Source organism: Heterodontus francisci, unplaced genomic scaffold (assembly GCF_036365525.1).
Source record: "Heterodontus francisci isolate sHetFra1 unplaced genomic scaffold, sHetFra1.hap1 HAP1_SCAFFOLD_739, whole genome shotgun sequence".
In the NCBI taxonomy this organism is placed as follows: Eukaryota; Metazoa; Chordata; class Chondrichthyes; order Heterodontiformes; family Heterodontidae; genus Heterodontus; species Heterodontus francisci.
Window position 1 is genome coordinate 352907 of NW_027140934.1, and position 27897 is coordinate 380803.

General features: G+C 43.6%; 1 protein-coding gene across 1 annotated transcript in view; it reads left to right on the plus strand.

Annotated features, from left to right (window-relative positions):
* Positions 1-27897, plus strand: part of LOC137361412 (alpha-2-macroglobulin-like protein 1) — a 236562-nt gene that overhangs the window by 68868 nt on the left and 139797 nt on the right. Inside the window, exon 9 of the mRNA XM_068026280.1 lies at positions 26781-26832. Coding sequence (XP_067882381.1) covers positions 26781-26832 — 52 coding nt within the window. The remainder of the gene's footprint in view (positions 1-26780; positions 26833-27897) is intronic.

Sequence of the window (27897 nt, forward strand, 5' to 3'; positions counted from 1 at the left end):
ATTTTCACCCTCTCTGACTCTCTCTCTCTTGTGGATTTTCACTCTCTCTGACTCTCTCTCTCTTGTGGATTTTCACTCTCTCTGACTCTCTCTCTCTTGTGAATTTTCACCCTCTCTCTCTCTTGTGGATTTTCACTCTCTCTGACTCTCTCTTGTGGATTTTCACTCTCTCTGACTCTCTCTGACCCTCTCTCTCTTGTGGATTTTCACTCTCTCTGACTCTCTCCCTCTCTCTTGTGGATTTTCACTCTCTCAGACTCTCTCTCTCTTGTGGATTTTCACTCTCTCAGACTCTCTCTCTCTTGTGGATTTTCACTCTCTCTCTCTCTTGTGGATTTTCACTCTCTCTGACTCTCTCTCTCTTGTGGATTTTCACTCTCTCAGACTCTCTCTCTCTTGTGGATTTTCACTCTCTCAGACTCTCTCTCTCTTGTGGATTTTCACCCTCTCTCTCTCTTGTGGATTTTCACTCTCTCTGACTCTCTCTTGTGGATTTTCACTCTCTCAGACTCTCTCTCTCTTGTGGATTTTCACTCTCTCAGACTCTCTCTCTCTTGTGGATTTTCACTCTCTCTCTCTCTTGTGGATTTTCACTCTCTCTGACTCTCTCTCTCTTGTGGATTTTCACTCTCTCTCTCTCCTGTGGATTTTCACTCTCTCTGACTCTCTCTCTCCTTTGGATTTTCACTCTCTCTCACTCTCTCTCTCTCTCTTGTGTATTTTCACTCTCTCTGACTATCCCTTTCTCTTGTGGATTTTCACTCTCTCTGACTCTCTCTCTCTTATGGATTTTCACTCTCTCTCTCTCTTGTGGATTTTCACTCTCTCTGACTCTCTCTCTCTTGTGGATTTTCACCCTCTCTGACTCTCTCTCTCTTGTGGATTTTCACTCTCTCTGACTCTCTCTCTCTCTCTCTTGTGGATTTTCACTCTCTTTAACTCTCTCTCTCTTGTGGATTTTCACCCTCTCTGACTCTCTCTCTCTCTCTCTTGTGGATTTCCACTCTCTCTGACTCTCTCTCTCTTGTGGATTTTCACCCTCTCTGACTCTCTCTCTCTTGTGGATTTTCACTCTCTCTGACTCTCTCTCTCTCTCTCTTGTGGATTTTCACTCTCTCTGACTCTCTCTCTCTTGTGGTTTTTCACTCTCTCTGACTCTCTCTCTCTCTCTCTTGTGGATTTTCACTCTCTCTGACTCTCTCTCTCTTGTGGATTTTCACTCTCTCTGACTCTCTCTCTCTTGTGGATTTTCACTCTCTCTGACTCTCTCTCTCTTGTGGATTTTCACTCTCTCTGACTCTCTCTCTCTTGTGAATTTTCACTCTCTCTGACTCTCTCTTGTGGATTTTCACTCTCTCTGACCCTCTCTCTCTTGTGGATTTTCACTCTCTCTGACTCTCTCCCTCTCTCTTGTGGATTTTCACTCTCTCTGACTCTCTCTCTCTCTCTCTTGTGGATTTTCACTCGCTCTGACTCTCTCTCTCTCTCTCTTGTGGATTTTCACTCTCTCTGACTCTCTCTCTCTTGTGGATTTTCACCCTCTCTGACTCTCTCTCTCTTGTGGATTTTCACGCTCTCTGACTCTCTCTCTCTTGTGGATTTTCACCCTCTCTGACTCTCTCTCTCTTGTGGATTTTCACTCTCTCTGACTCTCTCTCTCTTGTGGATTTTCACTCTCTCTGACTCTCTCTTGTGGATTTTCACTCTCTCTGACTCTCTCTCTCTTGTGGATTTTCACTCTCTCTGACTCTCTCCCTCTCTCTTGTGGATTTTCACTCTCTCTGACTCTCTCTCTCTCTGCTGTGGATTTTCACTCTCTCTCTCTCCTGTGGATTTTCACTCTCTCTGACTCTCTCTCTCATTTGGATTTTCACTCTCTCTGACTCTCTCTCTCTCTCTTGTGGATTTTCACTCTCTCTGACTCTCTCTCTCTGCTGTGGATTTTCACTCTCTCTCTCTCCTGTGGATTTTCACTCTCTCTGACTCTCTCTCTCATTTGGATTTTCACTCTCTCTGACTCTCTCTCTCTCTCTTGTGGATTTTCACTCTCTCTGACTATCCCTTTCTCTTGTGGATTTTCACTCTCTCAGTCTCTCTCTCTCTTGTGGAGTTTCACTCTCTCTCTCTCTCTTGTGGATTTACACTCTCTCTGACTCTCTATTGTAGATTTTCACTCTCTCTGACTCTCTCTCTCTCTCTTGTGAATTTTCACTCTCTCTGACTCTCTCTTGTGGATTTTCACTCTCTCTCTCGCTCTCTTGTGGATTTTCACTCTCTCTTACTCTCTCTCTCTCATTGATTTTCACTCTCTCTCTCTCCAGTGGATTTTCACTCTCTCTGACTCTCTCTCTCTCTTGTGGAATTTCACTCTCTCTCTCTCTCTCTTGTTGATTTTCACTCTGTCTGACTCTCTCTCTCTCTTGTGCATTTTCACTCTCTCTGACTCTCTCTCTCTCTCTTGTGGATTTTATATCTCTCTCTCTCTTGTGGATTTTCACTCTCTCTGACTCTCTCTCTCTTATGGATTTTCACTCTCTCTCTCTCTTGTGGATTTTCACTCTCTCTGACTCTCTCTCTCTTGTGGATTTTCACCCTCTCTGACTCTCTCTCTCTTGTGGATTTTCACTCTCTCTGACTCTCTCTCTCTCTCTTGTGGATTTTCACTCTCTCTGGCTATCTCTCTCTTGTGGATTTTCACTCTCTCTGACTCTCTCTTGTGGACTTTCACTCTCTCTGACTCTCTCTCTCTTGTGGATTTTCACTCTCTCTGACTCTCTCTCTCTTGTGAATTTTCACTCTCTCTGACTCTCTCTCTCTCTCTTGTGGATTTTCACTCTCTCTGACTCTCTCTCTCTCTCTTGTGGATTTTATATCTCTCTCTCTCTTGTGGATTTTCACTCTCTCTGACTCTCTCTCTCTTATGGATTTTCACTCTCTCTCTCTCTTGTGGATTTTCACTCTCTCTGACTCTCTCTCTCTTGTGGATTTTCACCCTCTCTGACTCTCTCTCTCTTGTGGATTTTCACTCTCTCTGACTCTCTCTCTCTTGTTGATTTTTCACTCTCTCTGACTCTCTCTCTCTCTCTTGTGGATTTTCACTCTCTCTGACTCTCTCTCTCTCTCTCTTGTGGATTTTCACTCTCTTTAACTCTCTCTCTCTTGTGGATTTTCACTCTCTCTGACTCTCTCTCTCTTGTGGATTTTCACCCTCTCTGACTCTCTCTCTCTTGTGGATTTTCACTCTCTCTGACTCTCTCTCTCTCTCTCTTGTGGATTTTCACTCTCTCTGACTCTCTCTCTCTTGTGGATTTTCACCCTCTCTGACTCTCTCTCTCTTGTGGATTTTCACTCTCTCTGACTCTCTCTCTCTTGTGGATTTTCACTCTCTCTGACTCTCTCTCTCTTGTGGATTTTCACTCTCTCTGACTCTCTCTCTCTTGTGAATTTTCACCCTCTCTCTCTCTTGTGGATTTTCACTCTCTCTGACTCTCTCTTGTGGATTTTCACTCTCTCTGACCCTCTCTCTCTTGTGGATTTTCACTCTCTCTGACTCTCTCCCTCTCTCTTGTGGATTTTCACTCTCTCAGACTCTCTCTCTCTTGTGGATTTTCACTCTCTCAGACTCTCTCTCTCTTGTGGATTTTCACTCTCTCTCTCTCTTGTGGATTTTCACTCTCTCTGACTCTCTCTCTCTTGTGGATTTTCACTCTCTCAGACTCTCTCTCTCTTGTGGATTTTCACTCTCTCAGACTCTCTCTCTCTTGTGGATTTTCACCCTCTCTCTCTCTTGTGGATTTTCACTCTCTCTGACTCTCTCTTGTGGATTTTCACTCTCTCAGACTCTCTCTCTCTTGTGGATTTTCACTCTCTCAGACTCTCTCTCTCTTGTGGATTTTCACTCTCTCTCTCTCTTGTGGATTTTCACTCTCTCTGACTCTCTCTCTCTTGTGGATTTTCACTCTCTCTCTCTCCTGTGGATTTTCACTCTCTCTGACTCTCTCTCTCCTTTGGATTTTCACTCTCTCTCACTCTCTCTCTCTCTCTTGTGTATTTTCACTCTCTCTGACTATCCCTTTCTCTTGTGGATTTTCACTCTCTCTGACTCTCTCTCTCTTATGGATTTTCACTCTCTCTCTCTCTTGTGGATTTTCACTCTCTCTGACTCTCTCTCTCTTGTGGATTTTCACCCTCTCTGACTCTCTCTCTCTTGTGGATTTTCACTCTCTCTGACTCTCTCTCTCTCTCTCTTGTGGATTTTCACTCTCTTTAACTCTCTCTCTCTTGTGGATTTTCACCCTCTCTGACTCTCTCTCTCTCTCTCTTGTGGATTTTCACTCTCTCTGACTCTCTCTCTCTTGTGGATTTTCACCCTCTCTGACTCTCTCTCTCTTGTGGATTTTCACTCTCTCTGACTCTCTCTCTCTCTCTCTTGTTAATTTTCACTCTCTCTGACTCTCTCTCTCTTGTGGATTTTCACCCTCTCTGACTCTCTCTCTCTTGTGGATTTTCACTCTCTCTGACTCTCTCTCTCTTGTGGATTTTCACTCTCTCTGACTCTCTCTCTCTTGTGGATTTTCACTCTCTCTGACTCTCTCTCTCTTGTGAATTTTCACTCTCTCTGACTCTCTCTTGTGGATTTTCACTCTCTCTGACCCTCTCTCTCTTGTGGATTTTCACTCTCTCTGACTCTCTCCCTCTCTCTTGTGGATTTTCACTCTCTCTGACTCTCTCTCTCTCTCTCTTGTGGAATTTCACTCGCTCTGACTCTCTCTCTCTCTCTCTTGTGGATTTTCACTCTCTCTGACTCTCTCTCTCTTGTGGATTTTCACCCTCTCTGACTCTCTCTCTCTTGTGGATTTTCACGCTCTCTGACTCTCTCTCTCTTGTGGATTTTCACCGTCTCTGACTCTCTCTCTCTTGTGGATTTTCACTCTCTCTGACTCTCTCTCTCTTGTGGATTTTCACTCTCTCTGACTCTCTCTTGTGGATTTTCACTCTCTCTGACTCTCTCTCTCTTGTGGATTTTCACTCTCTCTGACTCTCTCCCTCTCTCTTGTGGATTTTCACTCTCTCTGACTCTCTCTCTCTCTGCTGTGGATTTTCACTCTCTCTCTCTCCTGTGGATTTTCACTCTCTCTGACTCTCTCTCTCATTTGGATTTTCACTCTCTCTGACTCTCTCTCTCTCTCTTGTGGATTTTCACTCTCTCTGACTCTCTCTCTCTGCTGTGGATTTTCACTCTCTCTCTCTCCTGTGGATTTTCACTCTCTCTGACTCTCTCTCTCATTTGGATTTTCACTCTCTCTGACTCTCTCTCTCTCTCTTGTGGATTTTCACTCTCTCTGACTATCCCTTTCTCTTGTGGATTTTCACTCTCTCAGTCTCTCTCTCTCTTGTGGAGTTTCACTCTCTCTCTCTCTCTTGTGGATTTACACTCTCTCTGACTCTCTATTGTAGATTTTCACTCTCTCTGACTCTCTCTCTCTCTCTTGTGAATTTTCACTCTCTCTGACTCTCTCTCTCTTGTGGATTTTCACTCTCTCTCTCGCTCTCTTGTGGATTTTCACTCTCTCTTACTCTCTCTCTCTCATTGATTTTCACTCTCTCTCTCTCCAGTGGATTTTCACTCTCTCTGACTCTCTCTCTCTCTTGTGGAATTTCACTCTCTCTCTCTCTCTCTTGTTGATTTTCACTCTGTCTGACTCTCTCTCTCTCTTGTGGATTTTCACTCTCTCTGACTCTCTCTCTCTCTCTTGTGGATTTTATATCTCTCTCTCTCTTGTGGATTTTCACTCTCTCTGACTCTCTCTCTCTTATGGATTTTCACTCTCTCTCTCTCTTGTGGATTTTCACTCTCTCTGACTCTCTCTCTCTTGTGGATTTTCACCCTCTCTGACTCTCTCTCTCTTGTGGATTTTCACTCTCTCTGACTCTCTCTCTCTCTCTTGTGGATTTTCACTCTCTCTGACTATCTCTCTCTTGTGGATTTTCACTCTCTCTGACTCTCTCTTGTGGACTTTCACTCTCTCTGACTCTCTCTCTCTTGTGGATTTTCACTCTCTCTGACTCTCTCTCTCTTGTGAATTTTCACTCTCTCTGACTCTCTCCCTCTCTCTTGTGGATTTTCACTCTCTCTGACTCTCTCTCTCTTGTGGATTTTCACTCTCTCTGACTCTCTCTTGTGGATTTTCACTCTCTCTGACTCTCTCTCTCTTGTGGATTTTCACTCTCTCTGACTCTCTCTCTCTTGTGGATTTTCACTCTCTCTGACTCTCTCTCTCTTGTGGATTTTCACTCTCTCTGACTCTCTCTCTCTTGTGGATTTTCACTCTCTCTGACTCTCTCTCTCTCTTGTGGATTTTCACTCTCTCTAACTCTCTCTCGTTCTCTTGTGGATTTTAACTCTGTGCAGATTTTCACTCTCTCTGACTCTCTCTCTCTCTCTTGCAGATTTTCACTCTCTCTGACTCTCTCTTTCTCGCAGATTTTCACTCTCTCTCTCTCTCTCTCTTTTGGATTTTCACTCTCTCTGACTCTCTCTCTCACTCTTGTGGATTTTCACTCTCTCTGACTCTCTCTCTCTGACTCTCTCTTCTGGATTTTCACTCTCTCTGACTCTCTCTCTCTCTCTTGCAGATTTTCACTCTCTCTGACTCTCTCTTTCTCGCAGATTTTCACTCTCTCTCTCTCTCTTGTGGATTTTCACTCTCTCTCTCTCTCTTGTGGATTTTCACTCGCTCTGACTCTCGCTCTCTGACTCTCTCTTGTGGATTTTCACTCTCTCTTACTCTCTCTCTCTCATTGATTTTCACTCTCTCTCTCTCCAGTGGATTTTCACTGTCTCTGACTCTCTCTCTCTCTTGTGGAATTTCACTCTCTCTCTCTCTCTCTTGTTGATTTTCACTCTGTCTGACTCTCTCTCTCTTATGGATTTTCACTCTCTCAGACTCTCTCTCTCTTGTGGAGTTTCACTCTCTCAGACTCTCTCTCTCTTGTGGAGTTTCACTCTCTCTCTCTCTCTTGTGGATTTACACTCTTTCTGACTCTCTATTGTAGATTTTCACTCTCTCTGACTCTCTCTCTCTCTCTCTTGTGAATTTTCACTCTCTCTGACTCTCTCTCTCTTGTGGATTTTCACTCTCTCTCTCGCTCTCTTGTGGATTTTCACTCTCTCTTACTCTCTCTCTCTCATTGATTTTCACTCTCTCTCTCTCCAGTGGATTTTCACTGTCTCTGACTCTCTCTCTCTCTCTTGTGGAATTTCACTCTCTCTCTCTCTCTCTTGTTGATTTTCACTCTCTCTGACTCTCTCTCTCTCTCTCTTGTGGATTTTATATCTCTCTCTCTCTCTTGTGGATTTTCACTCTCTCTGACTCTCTCTCTCTTATGGATTTTCACTCTCTCTCTCTCCTGTGGATTTTCACTCTCTCTGACTCTTTCTCTCTTGTGGATTTTCACTCTCTCTGACTCTCTCTCTCTCTCTTGTGGATTTTCACTCTCTCTGACTCTCTCTCTCTTGTGGATTTTCACTCTCTCTGACTCTCTCTCTCTTGTGGATTTTCACTCTCTCTGACTCTCTCTCTCTTGTGAATTTTCACTCTCTCTGACTCTCTCTTGTGGATTTTCACTCTCTCTGACTCTCTCTCTCTTGTGGATTTTCACTCTCTCTGACTCTCTCTCTCTTCTGTGGATTTTCACTCTCTCTGACTCTCTCTCTCTTGTGGATTTTCACTCTCTCTGACTCTCTCTCTCTGCTGTGGATTTTCACTCTCTCTGACTCTCTGTCGTTCTCTTGTGGATTTTAACTCTCTCTGCAGATTTTCACTCTCTCTGACTCTCTCTCTCTTGTGGATTTTCACTCTCTCTGACTCTCTCTCTCTCTCTTGTGGATTTTCACTCTCTCTGACTCTCTCTCTCTTGTGGATTTTCACTCTCTCTGACTCTCTCTTGTGGACTTTCACTCTCTCTGACTCTCTCTCTCTTGTGGATTTTCACTCTCTCTGACTCTCTCTCTCTTGTGAATTTTCACTCTCTCTGACTCTCTCCCTCTCTCTTGTGGATTTTCACTCTCTCTGACTCTCTCTCTCTTGTGGATTTTCACTCTCTCTGACTCTCTCTTGTGGATTTTCACTCTCTCTGACTCTCTCTCTCTTGTGGATTTTCACTCTCTCTGACTCTCTCTCTCTTGTGGATTTTCACTCTCTCTGACTCTCTCTCTCTTGTGGATTTTCACTCTCTCTGACTCTCTCTCCCTTGTGGATTTTCACTCTCTCTGACTCTCTCTCTCTTGTGGATTTTCACTCTCTCGAACTCTCTCTCGTTTTCTTGTGGATTTTCACTTTCTCTGACTCTCTCTCTCTCTCTTGTGGATTTTCACTCTCTCTGACTCTCTCTCTCTTGTGGATTTTCACTCTCTCTGACTCTCTCTCTCTGCTGTGGATTTTCACTCTCTCTGACTCTCTGTCGTTCTCTTGTGGATTTTAACTCTCTCTGCAGATTTTCACTCTCTCTGACTCACTCTCTCTCTCTTGCAGATTTTCACTCTCTCTGACTCTCTCTTTCTCGCAGATTTTCACTCTCTCTCTCTCTCTCTCTTGTGGATTTTCACTCTCTCTGACTCTCTCTCTCTCTCTTGTGGATTTTCACTCTCTCTGACTCTCTCTCTCTGACTCTCTCTTCTGGATTTTCACTCTCTCTGACTCTCTCTCTCTCTCTTGCAGATTTTCACTCTCTCTGACTCTCTCTTTCTCGCAGATTTTCACTCTCTCTCTCTCTCTTGTGGATTTTCACTCTCTCTCTCTCTCTTGTGGATTTTCACTCGCTCTGACTCTCTCTCTCTCTGACTCTCTCTTGTGGATTTTCACTCTCTCTCTCTCTCTTGTGGATTTTCACTCTCTCTGACTCTCTCTCTCTCTCTTGTGGATTTTCACTCTCTCTGACTCTCTCTCTCTTGTGGATTTTCACTCTCTCTAACTCTCTCTCGTTCTCTTGTGGATTTTAACTCTGTGCAGATTTTCACTCTCTCTGACTCTCTCTCTCTCTCTTGCAGATTTTCACTCTCTCTGACTCTCTCTTTCTCGCAGATTTTCACTCTCTCTCTCTCTCTCTCTTTTGGATTTTCACTCTCTCTGACTCTCTCTCTCACTCTTGTGGATTTTCACTCTCTCTGACTCTCTCTCTCTGACTCTCTCTTCTGGATTTTCACTCTCTCTGACTCTCTCTCTCTCTCTTGCAGATTTTCACTCTCTCTGACTCTCTCTTTCTCGCAGATTTTCACTCTCTCTCTCTCTCTTGTGGATTTTCACTCTCTCTCTCTCTCTTGTGGATTTTCACTCGCTCTGACTCTCTCTCTCTGACTCTCTCTTGTGGATTTTCACTCTCTCTGACTCTCTCTCTCTCTCTTGTGGATTTTCACTCTCTCTCTCTCCTGTGGATTTTCACTCTCTCTGACTCTCTCTCTCCTGTGGATTTTCACTCTCTCTGACTCTCTCTCTCTCTCTCTTGTGGATTTTCACTCTCTCTGACTATCCCTTTCTCTTGTGGATTTTCACTCTCTCTGACTCTCTCTCTTGTGGATTTTCACTCTCTCTGACTCTCTCTCTCTTGTGGATTTTCACTCTCTCAGACTCTCTCTCTCTTGTGGAGTTTCACTCTCTCTCTCTCTCTTGTGGATTTACACTCTCTCTGACTCTCTATTGTAGATTTTCACTCTCTCTGACTCTCTCTCTCTCTCTTGTGAATTTTCACTCTCTCTGACTCTCTCTCTCTTGTGGATTTTCACTCTCTCTCTCGCTCTCTTGTGGATTTTCACTCTCTCTTACTCTCTCTCTCTCATTGATTTTCACTCTCTCTCTCTCCAGTGGATTTTCACTGTCTCTGACTCTCTCTCTCTCTTGTGGAATTTCACTCTCTCTCTCTCTCTCTTGTTGATTTTCACTCTGTCTGACTCTCTCTCTCTTATGGATTTTCACTCTCTCAGACTCTCTCTCTCTTGTGGAGTTTCACTCTCTCAGACTCTCTCTCTCTTGTGGAGTTTCACTCTCTCTCTCTCTCTTGTGGATTTACACTCTTTCTGACTCTCTATTGTAGATTTTCACTCTCTCTGACTCTCTCTCTCTCTCTTGTGAATTTTCACTCTCTCTGACTCTCTCTCTCTTGTGGATTTTCACTCTCTCTCTCGCTCTCTTGTGGATTTTCACTCTCTCTTACTCTCTCTCTCTCATTGATTTTCACTCTCTCTCTCTCTCCAGTGGATTTTCACTGTCTCTGACTCTCTCTCTCTCTCTTGTGGAATTTCACTCTCTCTCTCTCTCTCTTGTTGATTTTCACTCTCTCTGACTCTCTCTCTCTCTCTCTTGTGGATTTTATATCTCTCTCTCTCTCTTGTGGATTTTCACTCTCTCTGACTCTCTCTCTCTTATGGATTTTCACTCTCTCTCTCTCCTGTGGATTTTCACTCTCTCTGACTCTCTCTCTCTTGTGGACTTTCACTCTCTCTGACTCTCTCTCTCTCTCTTGTGGATTTTCACTCTCTCTGACTCTCTCTCTCTTGTGGATTTTCACTCTCTCTGACTCTCTCTCTCTTGTGGATTTTCACTCTCTCGAACTCTCTCTCGTTTTCTTGTGGATTTTCACTTTCTCTGACTCTCTCTCTCTCTCTTGTGGATTTTCACTCTCTCTGACTCTCTCTCTCTTGTGGATTTTCACTCTCTCTGACTCTCTCTCTCTGCTGTGGATTTTCACTCTCTCTGACTCTCTGTCGTTCTCTTGTGGATTTTAACTCTCTCTGCAGATTTTCACTCTCTCTGACTCACTCTCTCTCTCTTGCAGATTTTCACTCTCTCTGACTCTCTCTCTTTCTCTTGTGGATTTTCACTCTCTCTGACTCTCTCTCTCTCTCTTGTGGATTTTCACTCGCTCTCTCTCTCTCTTGTGGATTTTCACTCTCTCTGACTCTCTCTCTTTCTCTTGTGGATTTTCACTCTCTCCGACTCTCTCTCTCTCTCTTGTTGATTTTTCACTCTGTCTGACTCTCTCTCTCTCTCTTGTAGATTTTCACTTTCTCTGACTCTCTCTCTCTTGTGGATTTTCACTCTCTCTGACTCTCTCTCTCTTGTGGATTTACACTCTCTCTTACTCTCTCTCTCTCTCTCATTGATTTTCACTCTCTCTCTCTCCAGTGCATTTTCACTCTCTCTGACTCTCTCTCTCCCTTGTGGATTTTCACTCTCTTTGACTCTCTCTCTCTCTCTTCTGGATTTTATATCTCTCTCTCTCTCTTGTGGATTTTTACTCTCTCTGACTCTCTCTCTCTTGTGGATTTGCACTCTCTCTCTCTCTCTCTTGTAGATTTTCACTCTCTCTTACTCTCTCTCTCTCTCTCATTGATTTTCACTCTCTCTCTCTCCAGTGCATTTTCACTCTCTCTGACCCTCTCTCTCTCTCTTGTGGATTTTCACTCTCTCTCTCTCCTGTGGATTTTCACTCTCTCTGACTCTCTCTCTCCTGTGGATTTTCACTCTCTCTAACTCTCTCTCTCTTGTGGATTTTCACTCTCTCTGACTCTCTCTCTCTCTCTCTTGTGGATTTTCACTCTCTCTGACTCTCTCTCTTTCTCTTGTGGATTTTCACTCTCTCTGACACTCTCTCTCTCTCTCTTGTGGATTTTAACTCTCTCTGACTCTCTCTCTCCCTCTTGTGCATTTTCACTCTCTCTGACTCTCTCTCTTTCTCTTGTGGATTTTCACTCTCTCTGACTCTCTCTCTCTCTCTTGTGGATTTTCACTCTCTCTGACTCTCTCTCTCTCTCTCTTGTGGATTTTCACTCTCTCTGACTCTCTCTCTCACTGTCTTGTTGATTTTCACTCTCTCTGACTCTCCCTCTCTCTTGTGGATTTTCACTCTCTCTCTCTCTCTCGTGGATTTTCACTCTCTCGGACTCTCTCTCTCTCTCTCTCGTTGATTTTCACTCTCTGAGTCTCTCTCTCCTGTGGATTTTCTCTCTCTCTGACTCTCTCTCTCTCTTGTGGATTTTCACTCTCTCTGACTCTCTCTATTGCAGATTTTCACTCTCTCTGACTCCCTCTCGCTCTTGCAGATTTTCACTCTCTTTATCTCTTGCAGATTTTCACTGTCTCTCTCTCTCTCTCCTGTGGATTTTCTCTCTCTCTGACTCTCTCTCTCTCTTGCAGTTTTTCTCTCTGACTCTCTCTCTCTATTTTGCAGATTTTCACTCTCTCTGACTCTGTTTCTCACAGATTATCACTCTCTCTCTCTCTCTCTTGCAGATTTTCACTTTCTCTCTCTCGTGGGTTTTCACTCTCTCTGACTCTCTCTCTCTATTTTGCAGATTTTCACTCTCTTTGACTCGCTCTCTCTATCTTGCAGATTTTCACTCTCTCTCTCTCGTGGGTTTTCACTCTCTCTGACTCTCTCTCTCTATTTTGCAGATTTTCACTCTCTTTGACTCGCTCTCTCTATCTTGCAGATTTTCACTCTCTCTCTCTTGTGGATTTTCACTCTCTCTGACTCTCTCTCTCTTGTTGATTTTCACTCTCTCTGACTCTCTCTCTTTCTCTTGTGGATTTTCACTCTCTCTGACTCTCTCTCTCTCTCTTGTGGATTTTCACTCGCTCTCTCTCTCTCTTGTGGATTTTCACTCTCTCTGACTCTCTCTCTCTCTCTTGTGGATTTTCACTCTCTCTGACTCTCTCTCTCTGACTCTCTCTTCTGGATTTTCACTCTCTCTGACTCTCTCTCTCTCTCTTGCAGATTTTCACTCTCTCTGACTCTCTCTTTCTCGCAGATTTTCACTCTCTCTCTCTCTCTCTTGTGGATTTTCACTCTCTCTCTCTCTCTTGTGGATTTTCACTCGCTCTGACTCTCTCTCTCTGACTCTTGTGGATTTTCACTCTCTCTGACTCTCTCTCTCTCTCTTGTGGATTTTCACTCTCTCTGACTCTCTCTCTCTTGTGGATTTTCACTCTCTCTGACTCTCTCTCTCTTGTGGATTTTCACTCTCTCTCTCTCTCTTGTGGATTTTCACTCTCTCTGACTCTCTCTCTCTTGTGGATTTTCACTCTCTCTGACTCTCTCTCTCTTGTTGATTTTCACTCTCTCTGACTCTCTCTCTTTCTCTTGTGGATTTTCACTCTCTCTGACTCTCTCTCTCTCTCTTGTGGATTTTCACTCGCTCTCTCTCTCTCTTGTGGATTTTCACTCTCTCTGACTCTCTCTCTTTCTCTTGTGGATTTTCACTCTCTCCGACTCTCTCTCTCTCTCTTGTTGATTTTTCACTCTGTCTGACTCTCTCTCTCTCTCTTGTGGATTTTCACTCTCTCTGACTCTCTCTCTCTTGTGGATTTTCACTCTCTCTGACTCTCTCTCTCTTGTGGATTTACACTCTCTCTTACTCTCTCTCTCTCTCTCATTGATTTTCACTCTCTCTCTCTCCAGTGCATTTTCACTCTCTCTGACTCTCTCTCTCCCTTGTGGATTTTCACTCTCTTTGACTCTCTCTCTCTCTCTTGTGGATTTTATATCTCTCTCTCTCTCTTGTGGATTTTTACTCTCTCTGACTCTCTCTCTCTTGTGGATTTGCACTCTCTCTCTCTTGTAGATTTTCACTCTCTCTTACTCTCTCTCTCATTGATTTTCACTCTCTCTCTCTCCAGTGCATTTTCACTCTCTCTGACTCTCTCTCTCTCTCTTGCGGATTTTCACTCTCTCTCTCTCCTGTGGATTTTCACTCTCTCTGACTCTCTCTCTCTTGTGAATTTTCACTCTCTCTGACTCTCTCCCTCTCTCTTGTGGATTTTCACTCTCTCTGACTCTCTCTCTCTTGTGGATTTTCACTCTCTCTGACTCTCTCTCTCTTGTGGATTTTCACTCTCTCTGACTCTCTCTCTCTTGTGGATTTTCACTCTCTCTGACTCACTCTCTCTTGTGGATTTTCACTCTCTCTGACTCTCTCTCGTTCTCTTGTGGATTTTAACTCTGCAGATTTTCACTCTCTCTGACTCTCTCTCTCTCTCTTGCAGATTTTCACTCTCTCTGACTCTCTCTTTCTCGCAGATTTTCACTCTCTCTCTCTCTCTCTCTTGTGGATTTTCACTCTCTCTGACTCTCTCTCTCTCTCTTGTGGATTTTCACTCTCTCTGACTCTCTCTCTCTGACTCTCTCTTCTGGATTTTCACTCTCTCTGACTCTCTCTCTCTCTCTTGCAGATTTTCACTCTCTCTGACTCTCTCTTTCTCGCAGATTTTCACTCTCTCTCTCTCTCTTGTGGATTTTCACTCTCTCTCTCTCTCTTGTGGATTTTCACTCGCTCTGACTCTCTCTCTCTGACTCTCTCTTGTGGATTTTCACTCTCTCTGACTCTCTCTCTCTCTCTTGTGGATTTTCACTCTCTCTCTCTCCTGTGGATTTTCACTCTCTCTGACTCTCTCTCTCCTGTGGATTTTCACTCTCTCTGACTCTCTCTCTCTCTCTCTTGTGGATTTTCACTCGCTCTGACTATCCCTTTCTCTTGTGGATTTTCACTCTCTCTGACTCTCTCTCTCTTGTGGATTTTCACTCTCTCTGACTCTCTCTCTCTTGTGGATTTTCACTCTCTCAGACTCTCTCTCTCTTGTGGAGTTTCACTCTCTCTCTCTCTCTTGTGGATTTACACTCTCTCTGACTCTCTATTGTAGAATTTCACTCTCTCTGACTCTCTCTCTCTCTCTTGTGAATTTTCACTCTCTCTGACTCTCTCTCTCTTGTGGATTTTCACTCTCTCTCTCGCTCTCTTGTGGATTTTCACTCTCTCTTACTCTCTCTCTCTCATTGATTTTCACTCTCTCTCTCTCCAGTGGATTTTCACTGTCTCTGACTCTCTCTCTCTCTTGTGGAATTTCACTCTCTCTCTCTCTCTCTTGTTGATTTTCACTCTGTCTGACTCTCTCTCTCTTATGGATTTTCACTCTCTCAGACTCTCTCTCTCTTGTGGAGTTTCACTCTCTCAGACTCTCTCTCTCTTGTGGAGTTTCACTCTCTCTCTCTCTCTTGTGGATTTACACTCTCTCTGACTCTCTATTGTAGATTTTCACTCTCTCTGACTCTCTCTCTCTCTCTTGTGAATTTTCACTCTCTCTGACTCTCTCTCTCTTGTGGATTTTCACTCTCTCTCTCGCTCTCTTGTGGATTTTCACTCTCTCTTACTCTCTCATTGATTTTCACTCTCTCTCTCTCCAGTGGATTTTCACTGTCTCTGACTCTCTCTCTCTCTCTTGTGGAATTTCACTCTCTCTCTCTCTCTCTTGTTGATTTTCACTCTCTCTGACTCTCTCTCTCTCTCTCTTGTGGATTTTATATCTCTCTCTCTCTCTTGTGGATTTTCACTCTCTCTGACTCTCTCTCTCTTATGGATTTTCACTCTTTCTCTCTCCTGTGGATTTTCACTCTCTCTGACTCTCTCTCTCTTGTGGATTTTCACTCTCTCTGACTCTCTCTCTCTCTCTTGTGGATTTTCACTCTCTCTGACTCTCTCTCTCTTGTGGATTTTCACTCTCTCTGACTCTCTCTCTCTTGTGGATTTTCACTCTCTCTGACTCTCTCTCTCTTGTGAATTTTCACTCTCTCTGACTCTCTCTTGTGGATTTTCACTCTCTCTGACTCTCTCTCTCTTGTGGATTTTCACTCTCTCTGACTCTCTCTCTCTGCTGTGGATTTTCACTCTCTCTGACTCTCTGTCGTTCTCTTGTGGATTTTAACTCTCTCTGCAGATTTTCACTCTCTCTGACTCACTCTCTCTCTCTTGCAGATTTTCACTCTCTCTGACTCTCTCTTTCTCGCAGATTTTCACTCTCTCTCTCTCTCTCTCTTGTGGATTTTCACTCTCTCTGACTCTCTCTCTCTCTCTCTTGTGGATTTTCACTCTCTCTGACTCTCTCTCTCTGACTCTCTCTTCTGGATTTTCACTCTCTCTGACTCTCTCTCTCTCTCTTGCAGATTTTCACTCTCTCTGACTCTCTCTTTCTCGCAGATTTTCACTCTCTCTCTCTCTCTTGTGGATTTTCACTCTCTCTCTCTCTTGTGGATTTTCACTCGCTCTGACTCTCTCTCTCTGACTCTCTCTTGTGGATTTTCACTCTCTCTCTCTCTCTTGTGGATTTTCACTCTCTCTGACTCTCTCTCTCTCTCTTGCAGATTTTCACTCTCTCTGACTCTCTCTTTCTCGCAGATTTTCACTCTCTCTCTCTCTCTTGTGGATTTTCACTCTCTCTGACTCTCTCTTTCTCGCAGATTTTCACTCTCTCTCTGACTCTTGTGGATTTTCACTCTCTCTGACTCTCTCTCTCTCTCTTGTGGATTTTCACTCTCTCTGACTCTCTCTCTCTTGTGGATTTTCACTCTCTCTGACTCTCTCTCTCTTGTGGATTTTCACTCTCTCTGACTCTCTCTCTCTTGTGGATTTTCACTCTCTCTCTCTCTCTTGTGGATTTTCACTCTCTCTGACTCTCTCTCTCTTGTGGATTTTCACTCTCTCTGACTCTCTCTCTCTTGTTGATTTTCACTCTCTCTGACTCTCTCTCTTTCTCTTGTGGATTTTCACTCTCTCTGACTCTCTCTCTCTCTCTTGTGGATTTTCACTCGCTCTCTCTCTCTCTTGTGGATTTTCACTCTCTCTGACTCTCTCTCTCTTGTGGATTTTCACTCTCTCTGACTCTCTCTCTCTTGTTGATTTTCACTCTCTCTGAATCTCTCTTTCTCTTGTGGATTTTCACTCTCTCTGACTCTCTCTCTCTCTCTTGTGGATTTTCACTCGCTCTCTCTCTCTCTTGTGGATTTTCACTCTCTCTGACTCTCTCTCTTTCTCTTGTGGATTTTCACTCTCTCCGACTCTCTCTCTCTCTCTTGTTGATTTTTCACTCTGTCTGACTCTCTCTCTCTCTCTTGTTGATTTTTCACTCTCTCCGACTCTCTCTCTCTCTCTTGTTGATTTTTCACTCTGTCCGACTCTCTCTCTCTCTCTTGTTGATTTTTCACTCTGTCTGACTCTCTCTCTCTCTCTTGTGAATTTTCACTCTCTCTCTCTCTCTTGTGGATTTTCACTCTCTCTGACTCTCTCTCTCTTGTGGATTTTCACTCTCTCTGACTCTCTCTCTCTTGTGGATTTACACTCTCTCTTACTCTCTCTCTCTCTCTCATTGATTTTCACTCTCTCTCTCTCCAGTGCATTTTCACTCTCTCTGACTCTCTCTCTCCCTTGTGGATTTTCACTCTCTTTGACTCTCTCTCTCTCTCTTGTGGATTTTATATCTCTCTCTCTCTCTTGTGGATTTTTACTCTCTCTGACTCTCTCTCTCTTGTGGATTTGCACTCTCTCTCTCTCTCTCTTGTAGATTTTCACTCTCTCTTACTCTCTCTCTCTCTCTCTCATTGATTTTCACTCTCTCTCTCTCCAGTGCATTTTCACTCTCTCTGACTCTCTCTCTTTCTCTTGTGGATTTTCACTCTCTCTGACTCTCTCTCTCTCTCTTGTGGATTTTCACTCGCTCTCTCTCTCTCTTGTTGATTTTTCACTCTGTCTGACTCTCTCTCTCTCTCTTGTTGATTTTTCACTCTCTCCGACTCTCTCTCTCTCTCTTGTTGATTTTTCACTCTGTCCGACTCTCTCTCTCTCTCTTGTTGATTTTTCACTCTGTCTGACTCTCTCTCTCTCTCTTGTGAATTTTCACTCTCTCTCTCTCTCTTGTGGATTTTCACTCTCTCTGACTCTCTCTCTCTTGTGGATTTTCACTCTCTCTGACTCTCTCTCTCTTGTGGATTTACACTCTCTCTTACTCTCTCTCTCTCTCTCATTGATTTTCACTCTCTCTCTCTCCAGTGCATTTTCACTCTCTCTGACTCTCTCTCTCCCTTGTGGATTTTCACTCTCTTTGACTCTCTCTCTCTCTCTTGTGGATTTTATATCTCTCTCTCTCTCTTGTGGATTTTTACTCTCTCTGACTCTCTCTCTCTTGTGGATTTGCACTCTCTCTCTCTCTCTCTTGTAGATTTTCACTCTCTCTTACTCTCTCTCTCTCTCTCATTGATTTTCACTCTCTCTCTCTCCAGTGCATTTTCACTCTCTCTGACTCTCTCTCTTTCTCTTGTGGATTTTCACTCTCTCTGACTCTCTCTCTCTCTCTTGTGGATTTTCACTCTCTCTTACTCTCTCTCTCTCATTGATTTTCACTCTCTCTCTCTCCAGTGGATTTTCACTGTCTCTGACTCTCTCTCTCTCTTGTGGAATTTCACTCTCTCTCTCTCTCTCTTGTTGATTTTCACTCTGTCTGACTCTCTCTCTCTTATGGATTTTCACTCTCTCAGACTCTCTCTCTCTTGTGGAGTTTCACTCTCTCAGACTCTCTCTCTCTTGTGGAGTTTCACTCTCTCTCTCTCTCTTGTGGATTTACACTCTCTCTGACTCTATATTGTAGATTTTCACTCTCTCTGACTCTCTCTCTCTCTCTTGTGAATTTTCACTCTCTCTGACTCTCTCTCTCTTGTGGATTTTCACTCTCTCTCTCGCTCTCTTGTGGATTTTCACTCTCTCTTACTCTCTCATTGATTTTCACTCTCTCTCTCTCCAGTGGATTTTCACTGTCTCTGACTCTCTCTCTCTCTCTTGTGGAATTTCACTCTCTCTCTCTCTCTCTTGTTGATTTTCACTCTCTCTGACTCTCTCTCTCTCTCTCTTGTGGATTTTATATCTCTCTCTCTCTCTTGTGGATTTTCACTCTCTCTGACTCTCTCTCTCTTATGGATTTTCACTCTTTCTCTCTCCTGTGGATTTTCACTCTCTCTGACTCTCTCTCTCTTGTGGATTTTCACTCTCTCTGACTCTCTCTCTCTCTCTTGTGGATTTTCACTCTCTCTGAGTCTCTCTCTCTTGTGGATTTTCACTCTCTCTGACTCTCTCTCTCTTGTGGATTTTCACTCTCTCTGACTCTCTCTCTCTTGTGAATTTTCACTCTCTCTGACTCTCTCTTGTGGATTTTCACTCTCTCTGACTCTCTCTCTCTTGTGGATTTTCACTCTCTCTGACTCTCTCTCTCTGCTGTGGATTTTCACTCTCTCTGACTCTCTGTCGTTCTCTTGTGGATTTTAACTCTCTCTGCAGATTTTCACTCTCTCTGACTCACTCTCTCTCTCTTGCAGATTTTCACTCTCTCTGACTCTCTCTTTCTCGCAGATTTTCACTCTCTCTCTCTCTCTCTCTTGTGGATTTTCACTCTCTCTGACTCTCTCTCTCTCTCTTGTGGATTTTCACTCTCTCTGACTCTCTCTCTCTGACTCTCTCTTCTGGATTTTCACTCTCTCTGACTCTCTCTCTCTCTCTTGCAGATTTTCACTCTCTCTGACTCTCTCTTTCTCGCAGATTTTCACTCTCTCTCTCTCTCTTGTGGATTTTCACTCTCTCTCTCTCTTGTGGATTTTCACTCGCTCTGACTCTCTCTCTCTGACTCTCTCTTGTGGATTTTCACTCTCTCTCTCTCTCTTGTGGATTTTCACTCTCTCTGACTCTCTCTCTCTCTCTTGCAGATTTTCACTCTCTCTGACTCTCTCTTTCTCGCAGATTTTCACTCTCTCTCTCTCTCTTGTGGATTTTCACTCTCTCTGACTCTCTCTTTCTCGCAGATTTTCACTCTCTCTCTGACTCTTGTGGATTTTCACTCTCTCTGACTCTCTCTCTCTCTCTTGTGGATTTTCACTCTCTCTGACTCTCTCTCTCTTGTGGATTTTCACTCTCTCTGACTCTCTCTCTCTTGTGGATTTTCACTCTCTCTGACTCTCTCTCTCTTGTGGATTTTCACTCTCTCTCTCTCTCTTGTGGATTTTCACTCTCTCTGACTCTCTCTCTCTTGTGGATTTTCACTCTCTCTGACTCTCTCTCTCTTGTTGATTTTCACTCTCTCTGACTCTCTCTCTTTCTCTTGTGGATTTTCACTCTCTCTGACTCTCTCTCTCTCTCTTGTGGATTTTCACTCGCTCTCTCTCTCTCTTGTGGATTTTCACTCTCTCTGACTCTCTCTCTCTTGTGGATTTTCACTCTCTCTGACTCTCTCTCTCTTGTTGATTTTCACTCTCTCTGAATCTCTCTTTCTCTTGTGGATTTTCACTCTCTCTGACTCTCTCTCTCTCTCTTGTGGATTTTCACTCGCTCTCTCTCTCTCTTGTGGATTTTCACTCTCTCTGACTCTCTCTCTTTCTCTTGTGGATTTTCACTCTCTCCGACTCTCTCTCTCTCTCTTGTTGATTTTTCACTCTGTCTGACTCTCTCTCTCTCTCTTGTTGATTTTTCACTCTCTCCGACTCTCTCTCTCTCTCTTGTTGATTTTTCACTCTGTCCGACTCTCTCTCTCTCTCTTGTTGATTTTTCACTCTGTCTGACTCTCTCTCTCTCTCTTGTGAATTTTCACTCTCTCTCTCTCTCTTGTGGATTTTCACTCTCTCTGACTCTCTCTCTCTTGTGGATTTTCACTCTCTCTGACTCTCTCTCTCTTGTGGATTTACACTCTCTCTTACTCTCTCTCTCTCTCTCATTGATTTTCACTCTCTCTCTCTCCAGTGCATTTTCACTCTCTCTGACTCTCTCTCTCCCTTGTGGATTTTCACTCTCTTTGACTCTCTCTCTCTCTCTTGTGGATTTTATATCTCTCTCTCTCTCTTGTGGATTTTTACTCTCTCTGACTCTCTCTCTCTTGTGGATTTGCACTCTCTCTCTCTCTCTCTTGTAGATTTTCACTCTCTCTTACTCTCTCTCTCTCTCTCTCATTGATTTTCACTCTCTCTCTCTCCAGTGCATTTTCACTCTCTCTGACTCTCTCTCTTTCTCTTGTGGATTTTCACTCTCTCTGACTCTCTCTCTCTCTCTTGTGGATTTTCACTCGCTCTCTCTCTCTCTTGTGGATTTTCACTCTCTCTGACTCTCTCTCTCTTGTGGATTTTCACTCTCTCTGACTCTCTCTCTCTTGTTGATTTTCACTCTCTCTGAATCTCTCTTTCTCTTGTGGATTTTCACTCTCTCTGACTCTCTCTCTCTCTCTTGTGGATTTTCACTCGCTCTCTCTCTCTCTTGTGGATTTTCACTCTCTCTGACTCTCTCTCTTTCTCTTGTGGATTTTCACTCTCTCCGACTCTCTCTCTCTCTCTTGTTGATTTTTCACTCTGTCTGACTCTCTCTCTCTCTCTTGTTGATTTTTCACTCTCTCCGACTCTCTCTCTCTCTCTTGTTGATTTTTCACTCTGTCCGACTCTCTCTCTCTCTCTTGTTGATTTTTCACTCTGTCTGACTCTCTCTCTCTCTCTTGTGAATTTTCACTCTCTCTCTCTCTCTTGTGGATTTTCACTCTCTCTGACTCTCTCTCTCTTGTGGATTTTCACTCTCTCTGACTCTCTCTCTCTTGTGGATTTACACTCTCTCTTACTCTCTCTCTCTCTCTCATTGATTTTCACTCTCTCTCTCTCCAGTGCATTTTCACTCTCTCTGACTCTCTCTCTCCCTTGTGGATTTTCACTCTCTTTGACTCTCTCTCTCTCTCTTGTGGATTTTATATCTCTCTCTCTCTCTTGTGGATTTTTACTCTCTCTGACTCTCTCTCTCTTGTGGATTTGCACTCTCTCTCTCTCTCTCTTGTAGATTTTCACTCTCTCTTACTCTCTCTCTCTCTCTCATTGATTTTCACTCTCTCTCTCTCCAGTGCATTTTCACTCTCTCTGACTCTCTCTCTCTCTCTTGTGGATTTTCACTCTCTCTCTCTCCTGTGGATTTTCACTCTCTCTGACTCTCTCTCTCCTGTGGATTTTCACTCTCTCTAACTCTCTCTCTCTTGTGGATTTTCACTCTCTCTGACTCTCTCTCTCTCTCTCTTGTGGATTTTCACTCTCTCTGACTCTCTCTCTTTCTCTTGTGGATTTTCACTCTCTCTGACACTCTCTCTCTCTCTCTTGTGGATTTTAACTCTCTCTGACTCTCTCTCTCCCTCTTGTGCATTTTCACTCTCTCTGACTCTCTCTCTTTCTCTTGTGGATTTTCACTCTCTCTGACTCTCTCTCTCTCTCTTGTGGATTTTCACTCTCTCTGACTCTCTCTCTCTCTCTCTTGTGGATTTTCACTCTCTCTGACTCTCTCTCTCACTCTCCTGTTGATTTTCACTCTCTCTGACTCTCCCTCTCTCTTGTGGATTTTCACTCTCTCTCTCTCTCTCGTGGATTTTCACTCTCTCGGACTCTCTCTCTCTCTCTCTCGTTGATTTTCACTCTCTCTGAGTCTCTCTCTCCTGTGGATTTTCTCTCTCTCTGACTCTCTCTCTCTCTTGCAGTTTTTCTCTCTGACTCTCTCTCTCTATTTTGCAGATTTTCACTCTCTTTGACTCGCTCTCTCTATCTTGCAGATTTTCACTCTCTCTCTCTCGTGGGTTTTCACTCTCTCTGACTCTCTCTCTCTATTTTGCAGATTTTCACTCTCTCTGACTCGCTCTCTCTATCTTGCAGATTTTCACTCTCTCTCTCTTGTGGATTTTCACTCTCTCTGACTCTCTCTCTCTTGTTGATTTTCACTCTCTCTGACTCTCTCTCTTTCTCTTGTGGATTTTCACTCTCTCTGACTCTCTCTCTCTCTCTTGTGGATTTTCACTCGCTCTCTCTCTCTCTTGTGGATTTTCACTCTCTCTGACTCTCTCTCTCTCTCTTGTGGATTTTCACTCTCTCTGACTCTCTCTCTCTGACTCTCTCTTCTGGATTTTCACTCTCTCTGACTCTCTCTCTCTCTCTTGCAGATTTTCACTCTCTCTGACTCTCTCTTTCTCGCAGATTTTCACTCTCTCTCTCTCTCTTGTGGATTTTCACTCTCTCTCTCTCTCTTGTGGATTTTCACTCGCTCTGACTCTCTCTCTCTGACTCTTGTGGATTTTCACTCTCTCTGACTCTCTCTCTCTCTCTTGTGGATTTTCACTCTCTCTGACTCTCTCTCTCTTGTGGATTTTCACTCTCTCTGACTCTCTCTCTCTTGTGGATTTTCACTCTCTCTCTCTCTCTTGTGAATTTTCACTCTCTCTGACTCTCTCTCTCTTGTGGATTTTCACTCTCTCTGACTCTCTCTCTCTTGTTGATTTTCACTCTCTCTGACTCTCTCTCTTTCTCTTGTGGATTTTCACTCTCTCTGACTCTCTCTCTCTCTCTTGTGGATTTTCACTCGCTCTCTCTCTCTCTTGTGGATTTTCACTCTCTCTGACTCTCTCTCTTTCTCTTGTGGATTTTCACTCTCTCCGACTCTCTCTCTCTCTCTTGTTGATTTTTCACTCTGTCTGACTCTCTCTCTCTCTCTTGTAGATTTTCACTCTCTCTGACTCTCTCTCTCTTGTGGATTTTCACTCTCTCTGACTCTCTCTCTCTTGTGGATTTACACTCTCTCTTACTCTCTCTCTCTCTCTCATTGATTTTCACTCTCTCTCTCTCCAGTGCATTTTCACTCTCTCTGACTCTCTCTCTCCCTTGTGGATTTTCACTCTCTTTGACTCTCTCTCTCTCTCTTGTGGATTTTATATCTCTCTCTCTCTCTTGTGGATTTTTACTCTCTCTGACTCTCTCTCTCTTGTGGATTTGCACTCTCTCTCTCTCTCTCTTGTAGATTTTCACTCTCTCTTACTCTCTCTCTCTCTCTCATTGATTTTCACTCTCTCTCTCTCCAGTGCATTTTCACTCTCTCTGACTCTCTCTCTCTCTCTTGTGGATTTTCACTCTCTCTCTCTCCTGTGGATTTTCACTCTCTCTGACTCTCTCTCTCCTGTGGATTTTCACTCTCTCTAACTCTCTCTCTCTTGTGGATTTTCACTCTCTCTGACTCTCTCTCTCTCTCTCTTGTGGATTTTCACTCTCTCTGACTCTCTCTCTTTCTCTTGTGGATTTTCACTCTCTCTGACACTCTCTCTCTCTCTCTTGTGGATTTTAACTCTCTCTGACTCTCTCTCTCCCTCTTGTGCATTTTCACTCTCTCTGACTCTCTCTCTTTCTCTTGTGGATTTTCACTCTCTCTGACTCTCTCTCTCTCTCTTGTGCATTTTCACTCTCTCTGACTCTCTCTCTCTCTCTCTTGTGGATTTTCACTCTCTCTGACTCTCTCTCTCACTCTCTTGTTGATTTTCACTCTCTCTGACTCTCCCTCTCTCTTGTGGATTTTCACTCTCTCTCTCTCTCTCGTGGATTTTCACTCTCTCGGACTCTCTCTCTCTCTCTCTCGTTGATTTTCACTCTCTCTGACTCTCTCCTGTGGATTTTCTCTCTCTCTGACTCTCTCTCTCTCTTGTGGATTTTCACTCTCTCTGACTCTCTCTCTTGCAGATTTTCACTCTCTCTGACTCCCTCTCGCTCTTGCAGATTTTCACTCTCTTTATCTCTTGCAGATTTTCACTGTCTCTCTCTCTCTCTCCTGTGGATTTTCTCTCTCTCTGACTCTCTCTCTCTCTTGCAGTTTTTCTCTCTGACTCTCTCTCTCTATTTTGCAGATTTTCACTCTCTCTGACTCTCTGTTTCTCACAGATTATCACTCTCTCTCTCTCTCTCTTGCAGATTTTCACTCTCTCTCTCTCGTGGGTTTTCACTCTCTCTGACTCTCTCTCTCTATTTTGCAGATTTTCACTCTCTTTGACTCGCTCTCTCTATCTTGCAGATTTTCACTCTCTCTCTCTCGTGGGTTTTCACTCTCTCTGACTCTCTCTCTCTATTTTGCAGATTTTCACTCTCTCTGACTTGCTCTCTCTATCTTGCAGATTTTCACTCTCTCTCTCTTGTGGATTTTCACTCTCTCTGACTCTCTCTCTCTTGTTGATTTTCACTCTCTCTGACTCTCTCTCTTTCTCTTGTGGATTTTCACTCTCTCTGACTCTCTCTCTCTCTCTTGTGGATTTTCACTCGCTCTCTCTCTCTCTTGTGGATTTTCACTCTCTCTGACTCTCTCTCTTTCTCTTGTGGATTTTCACTCTCTCCGACTCTCTCTCTCTCTCTTGTTGATTTTTCACTCTGTCTGACTCTCTCTCTCTCTCTTGTGGATTTTCACTCTCTCTGACTCTCTCTCTCTTGTGGATTTTCACTCTCTCTGACTCTCTCTCTCTTGTGGATTTACACTCTCTCTTACTCTCTCTCTCTCTCTCATTGATTTTCACTCTCTCTCTCTCCAGTGCATTTTCACTCTCTCTGACTCTCTCTCTCCCTTGTGGATTTTCATTCTCTTTGACTCTCTCTCTCTCTCTTGTGGATTTTATATCTCTCTCTCTCTCTTGTGGATTTTTACTCTCTCTGACTCTCTCTCTTTTGTGGATTTGCACTCTCTCTCTCTCTCTCTTGTAGATTTTCACTCTCTCTTACTCTCTCTCTCTCATTGATTTTCACTCTCTCTCTCTCCAGTGCATTTTCACTCTCTCTGACTCTCTCTCTCTCTCTTGTGGATTTTCACTCTCTCTCTCTCCTGTGGATTTTCACTCTCTCTGACTCTCTCTCTCCTGTGGATTTTCACTCTCTCTAACTCTCTCTCTCTTGTGGATTTTCACTCTCTCTGACTCTCTCTCTCTCTCTCTTGTGGATTTTCACTCTCTCTGACTCTCTCTCTTTCTCTTGTGGATTTTCACTCTCTCTGACACTCTCTCTCTCTCTCTTGTGGATTTTAACTCTCTCTGACTCTCTCTCTCCCTCTTGTGCATTTTCACTCTCTCTGACTCTCTCTCTTTCTCTTGTGGATTTTCACTCTCTCTGACTCTCTCTCTCTCTCTTGTGGATTTTCACTCTCTCTGACTCTCTCTCTCTCTCTCTTGTGGATTTTCACTCTCTCTGACTCTCTCTCTCACTCTCCTGTTGATTTTCACTCTCTCTGACTCTCCCTCTCTCTTGTGGATTTTCACTCTGTCTCTCTCTCTCGTGGATTTTCACTCTCTCGGACTCTCTCTCACTCTCTCTCGTTGATTTTCTCTCTCTCTGACTCTCTCTCTCTCTTGTGGATTTTCACTCTCTCTGACTCTCTCTCTTGCAGATTTTCACTCTCTCTGACTCCCTCTCGCTCTTGCAGATTTTCACTCTCTTTATCTCTTGCAGATTTTCACTGTCTCTCTCTCTCTCTCCTGTGGATTTTCTCTCTCTCTGACTCTCTCTCTCTCTTGCAGTTTTTCTCTCTGACTCTCTCTCTCTATTTTGCAGATTTTCACTCTCTCTGACTCTCTGTTTCTCACAGATTATCACTCTCTCTCTCTCTCTCTTGCAGATTTTCACTCTCTCTCTCTCATGGGTTTTCACTCTCTCTGACTCTCTCTCTCTATTTTGCAGATTTTCACTCTCTTTGACTCGCTCTCTCTATCTTGCAGATTTTCACTCTCTCTCTCTCGTGGGTTTTCACTCTCTCTGACTCTCTCTCTCTATTTTGCAGATTTTCACTCTCTTTGACTCGCTCTCTCTATCTTGCAGATTTTCACTCTCTCTGACTCTCTCTCTCTATTTTGCAGATTTTCACTCTCTTTGACTCTCCCTCTCTATCTTGCAGATTTTCACTCTCTCTGACTCTCTCTCTCTCTCTCTCTCTCTTGCAGATTTTCACTCTCTCTCTCTCGTGGGTTTTCACTCTCTCTGACTCTCTCTCCCTATTTTGAAGATTTTCACTCTCTTTGACTCGCTCTCTCTATCTTGCAGATTTTCACTCTCTCTGACTCTCTCTCTTTCTCTCTTGCAGATTTTCACTCTGACTCTCTCTCTCTCTCTTCCCTGTGTTACAGCCCGAGGGAACTGAGACTGAACTGACTCACAGCTCCTTCCTCTGTCCTGCAGGTACAGTAATTCTGTCGAAACGCTGGCTGATTAAAAAGGCTCAATGTCAAGCTCCCAGTCTGTGGGAGAGGGTGAGTGGGAATGATGGAGGGGATTGTCACTCAGCACTGACTCTGTGATGTGGGGGAGTCACTGGACATTCCATCGACACTGAGTATGGAATTGAGTCAGGGACAGAAGCAGAGAATATTGGGGAAGGGTTGTACCTCAGACCGGAGGGACATTTACCATCCGATTGTGCAGGGCTCAAGATTAGGATAACTGGTTTTTATGATATATATTCATGAGCTGGACTTGGGTCCACAAGGTATAAATTCAAAGTTTGCAGATGGAACAAAACTCAGAAATGTAGGAAAGGTTGTGGAGGATAGTAACAGTCTTCAGAAGGACAGAGACATGAGATACAGTTTAATACAGAGATACAAAACTCAGAAATGTAGGAAAGGTTGTGGAGGATAGTAACAGTCTTCAGAAGGACAGAGACATGAGATACAGTTTAATACAGAGATACAAAACTCAGAAATGTAGGAAAGATTGTGGAGGATAGTAACAGTCTTCAGAAGGACAGAGACATGAGATACAGTTTAATACAGAGATATAAATCTCAGAAATGTAGGAAAGGTTGTGGAGGATAGTAACAGTCTTCAGAAGGACAGAGACATGGGATACAGTTTAATACAGAGATACAAAACTCAGAAATGTAGGAAAGATTGTGGGGGATAGTAACAGTCTTCAGAAGGACAGAGACATGAGATACAGTTTCATACAGAGATACAAAACTCAGAAATGTAGGAAAGCTTGTGGAGGATAGTAACAGTCTTCAGAAGGACAGAGACATGAGATACAGTTTAATACAGAGATACAAAACTCAGAAATGTAGGAAAGGCTGTGGAGGATAGTAACAGTCTTCAGAAGGACAGAGACATGGGATACAGTTTAATACAGAGATATAAAACTCAGAAATGTAGGAAAGGTTGTGGAGGATAGTAACAGTCTTCAGAAGGACAGAGACATGAGATACAGTTTAATACAGAGATACAAAACTCAGAAATGTAGGAAAGATTG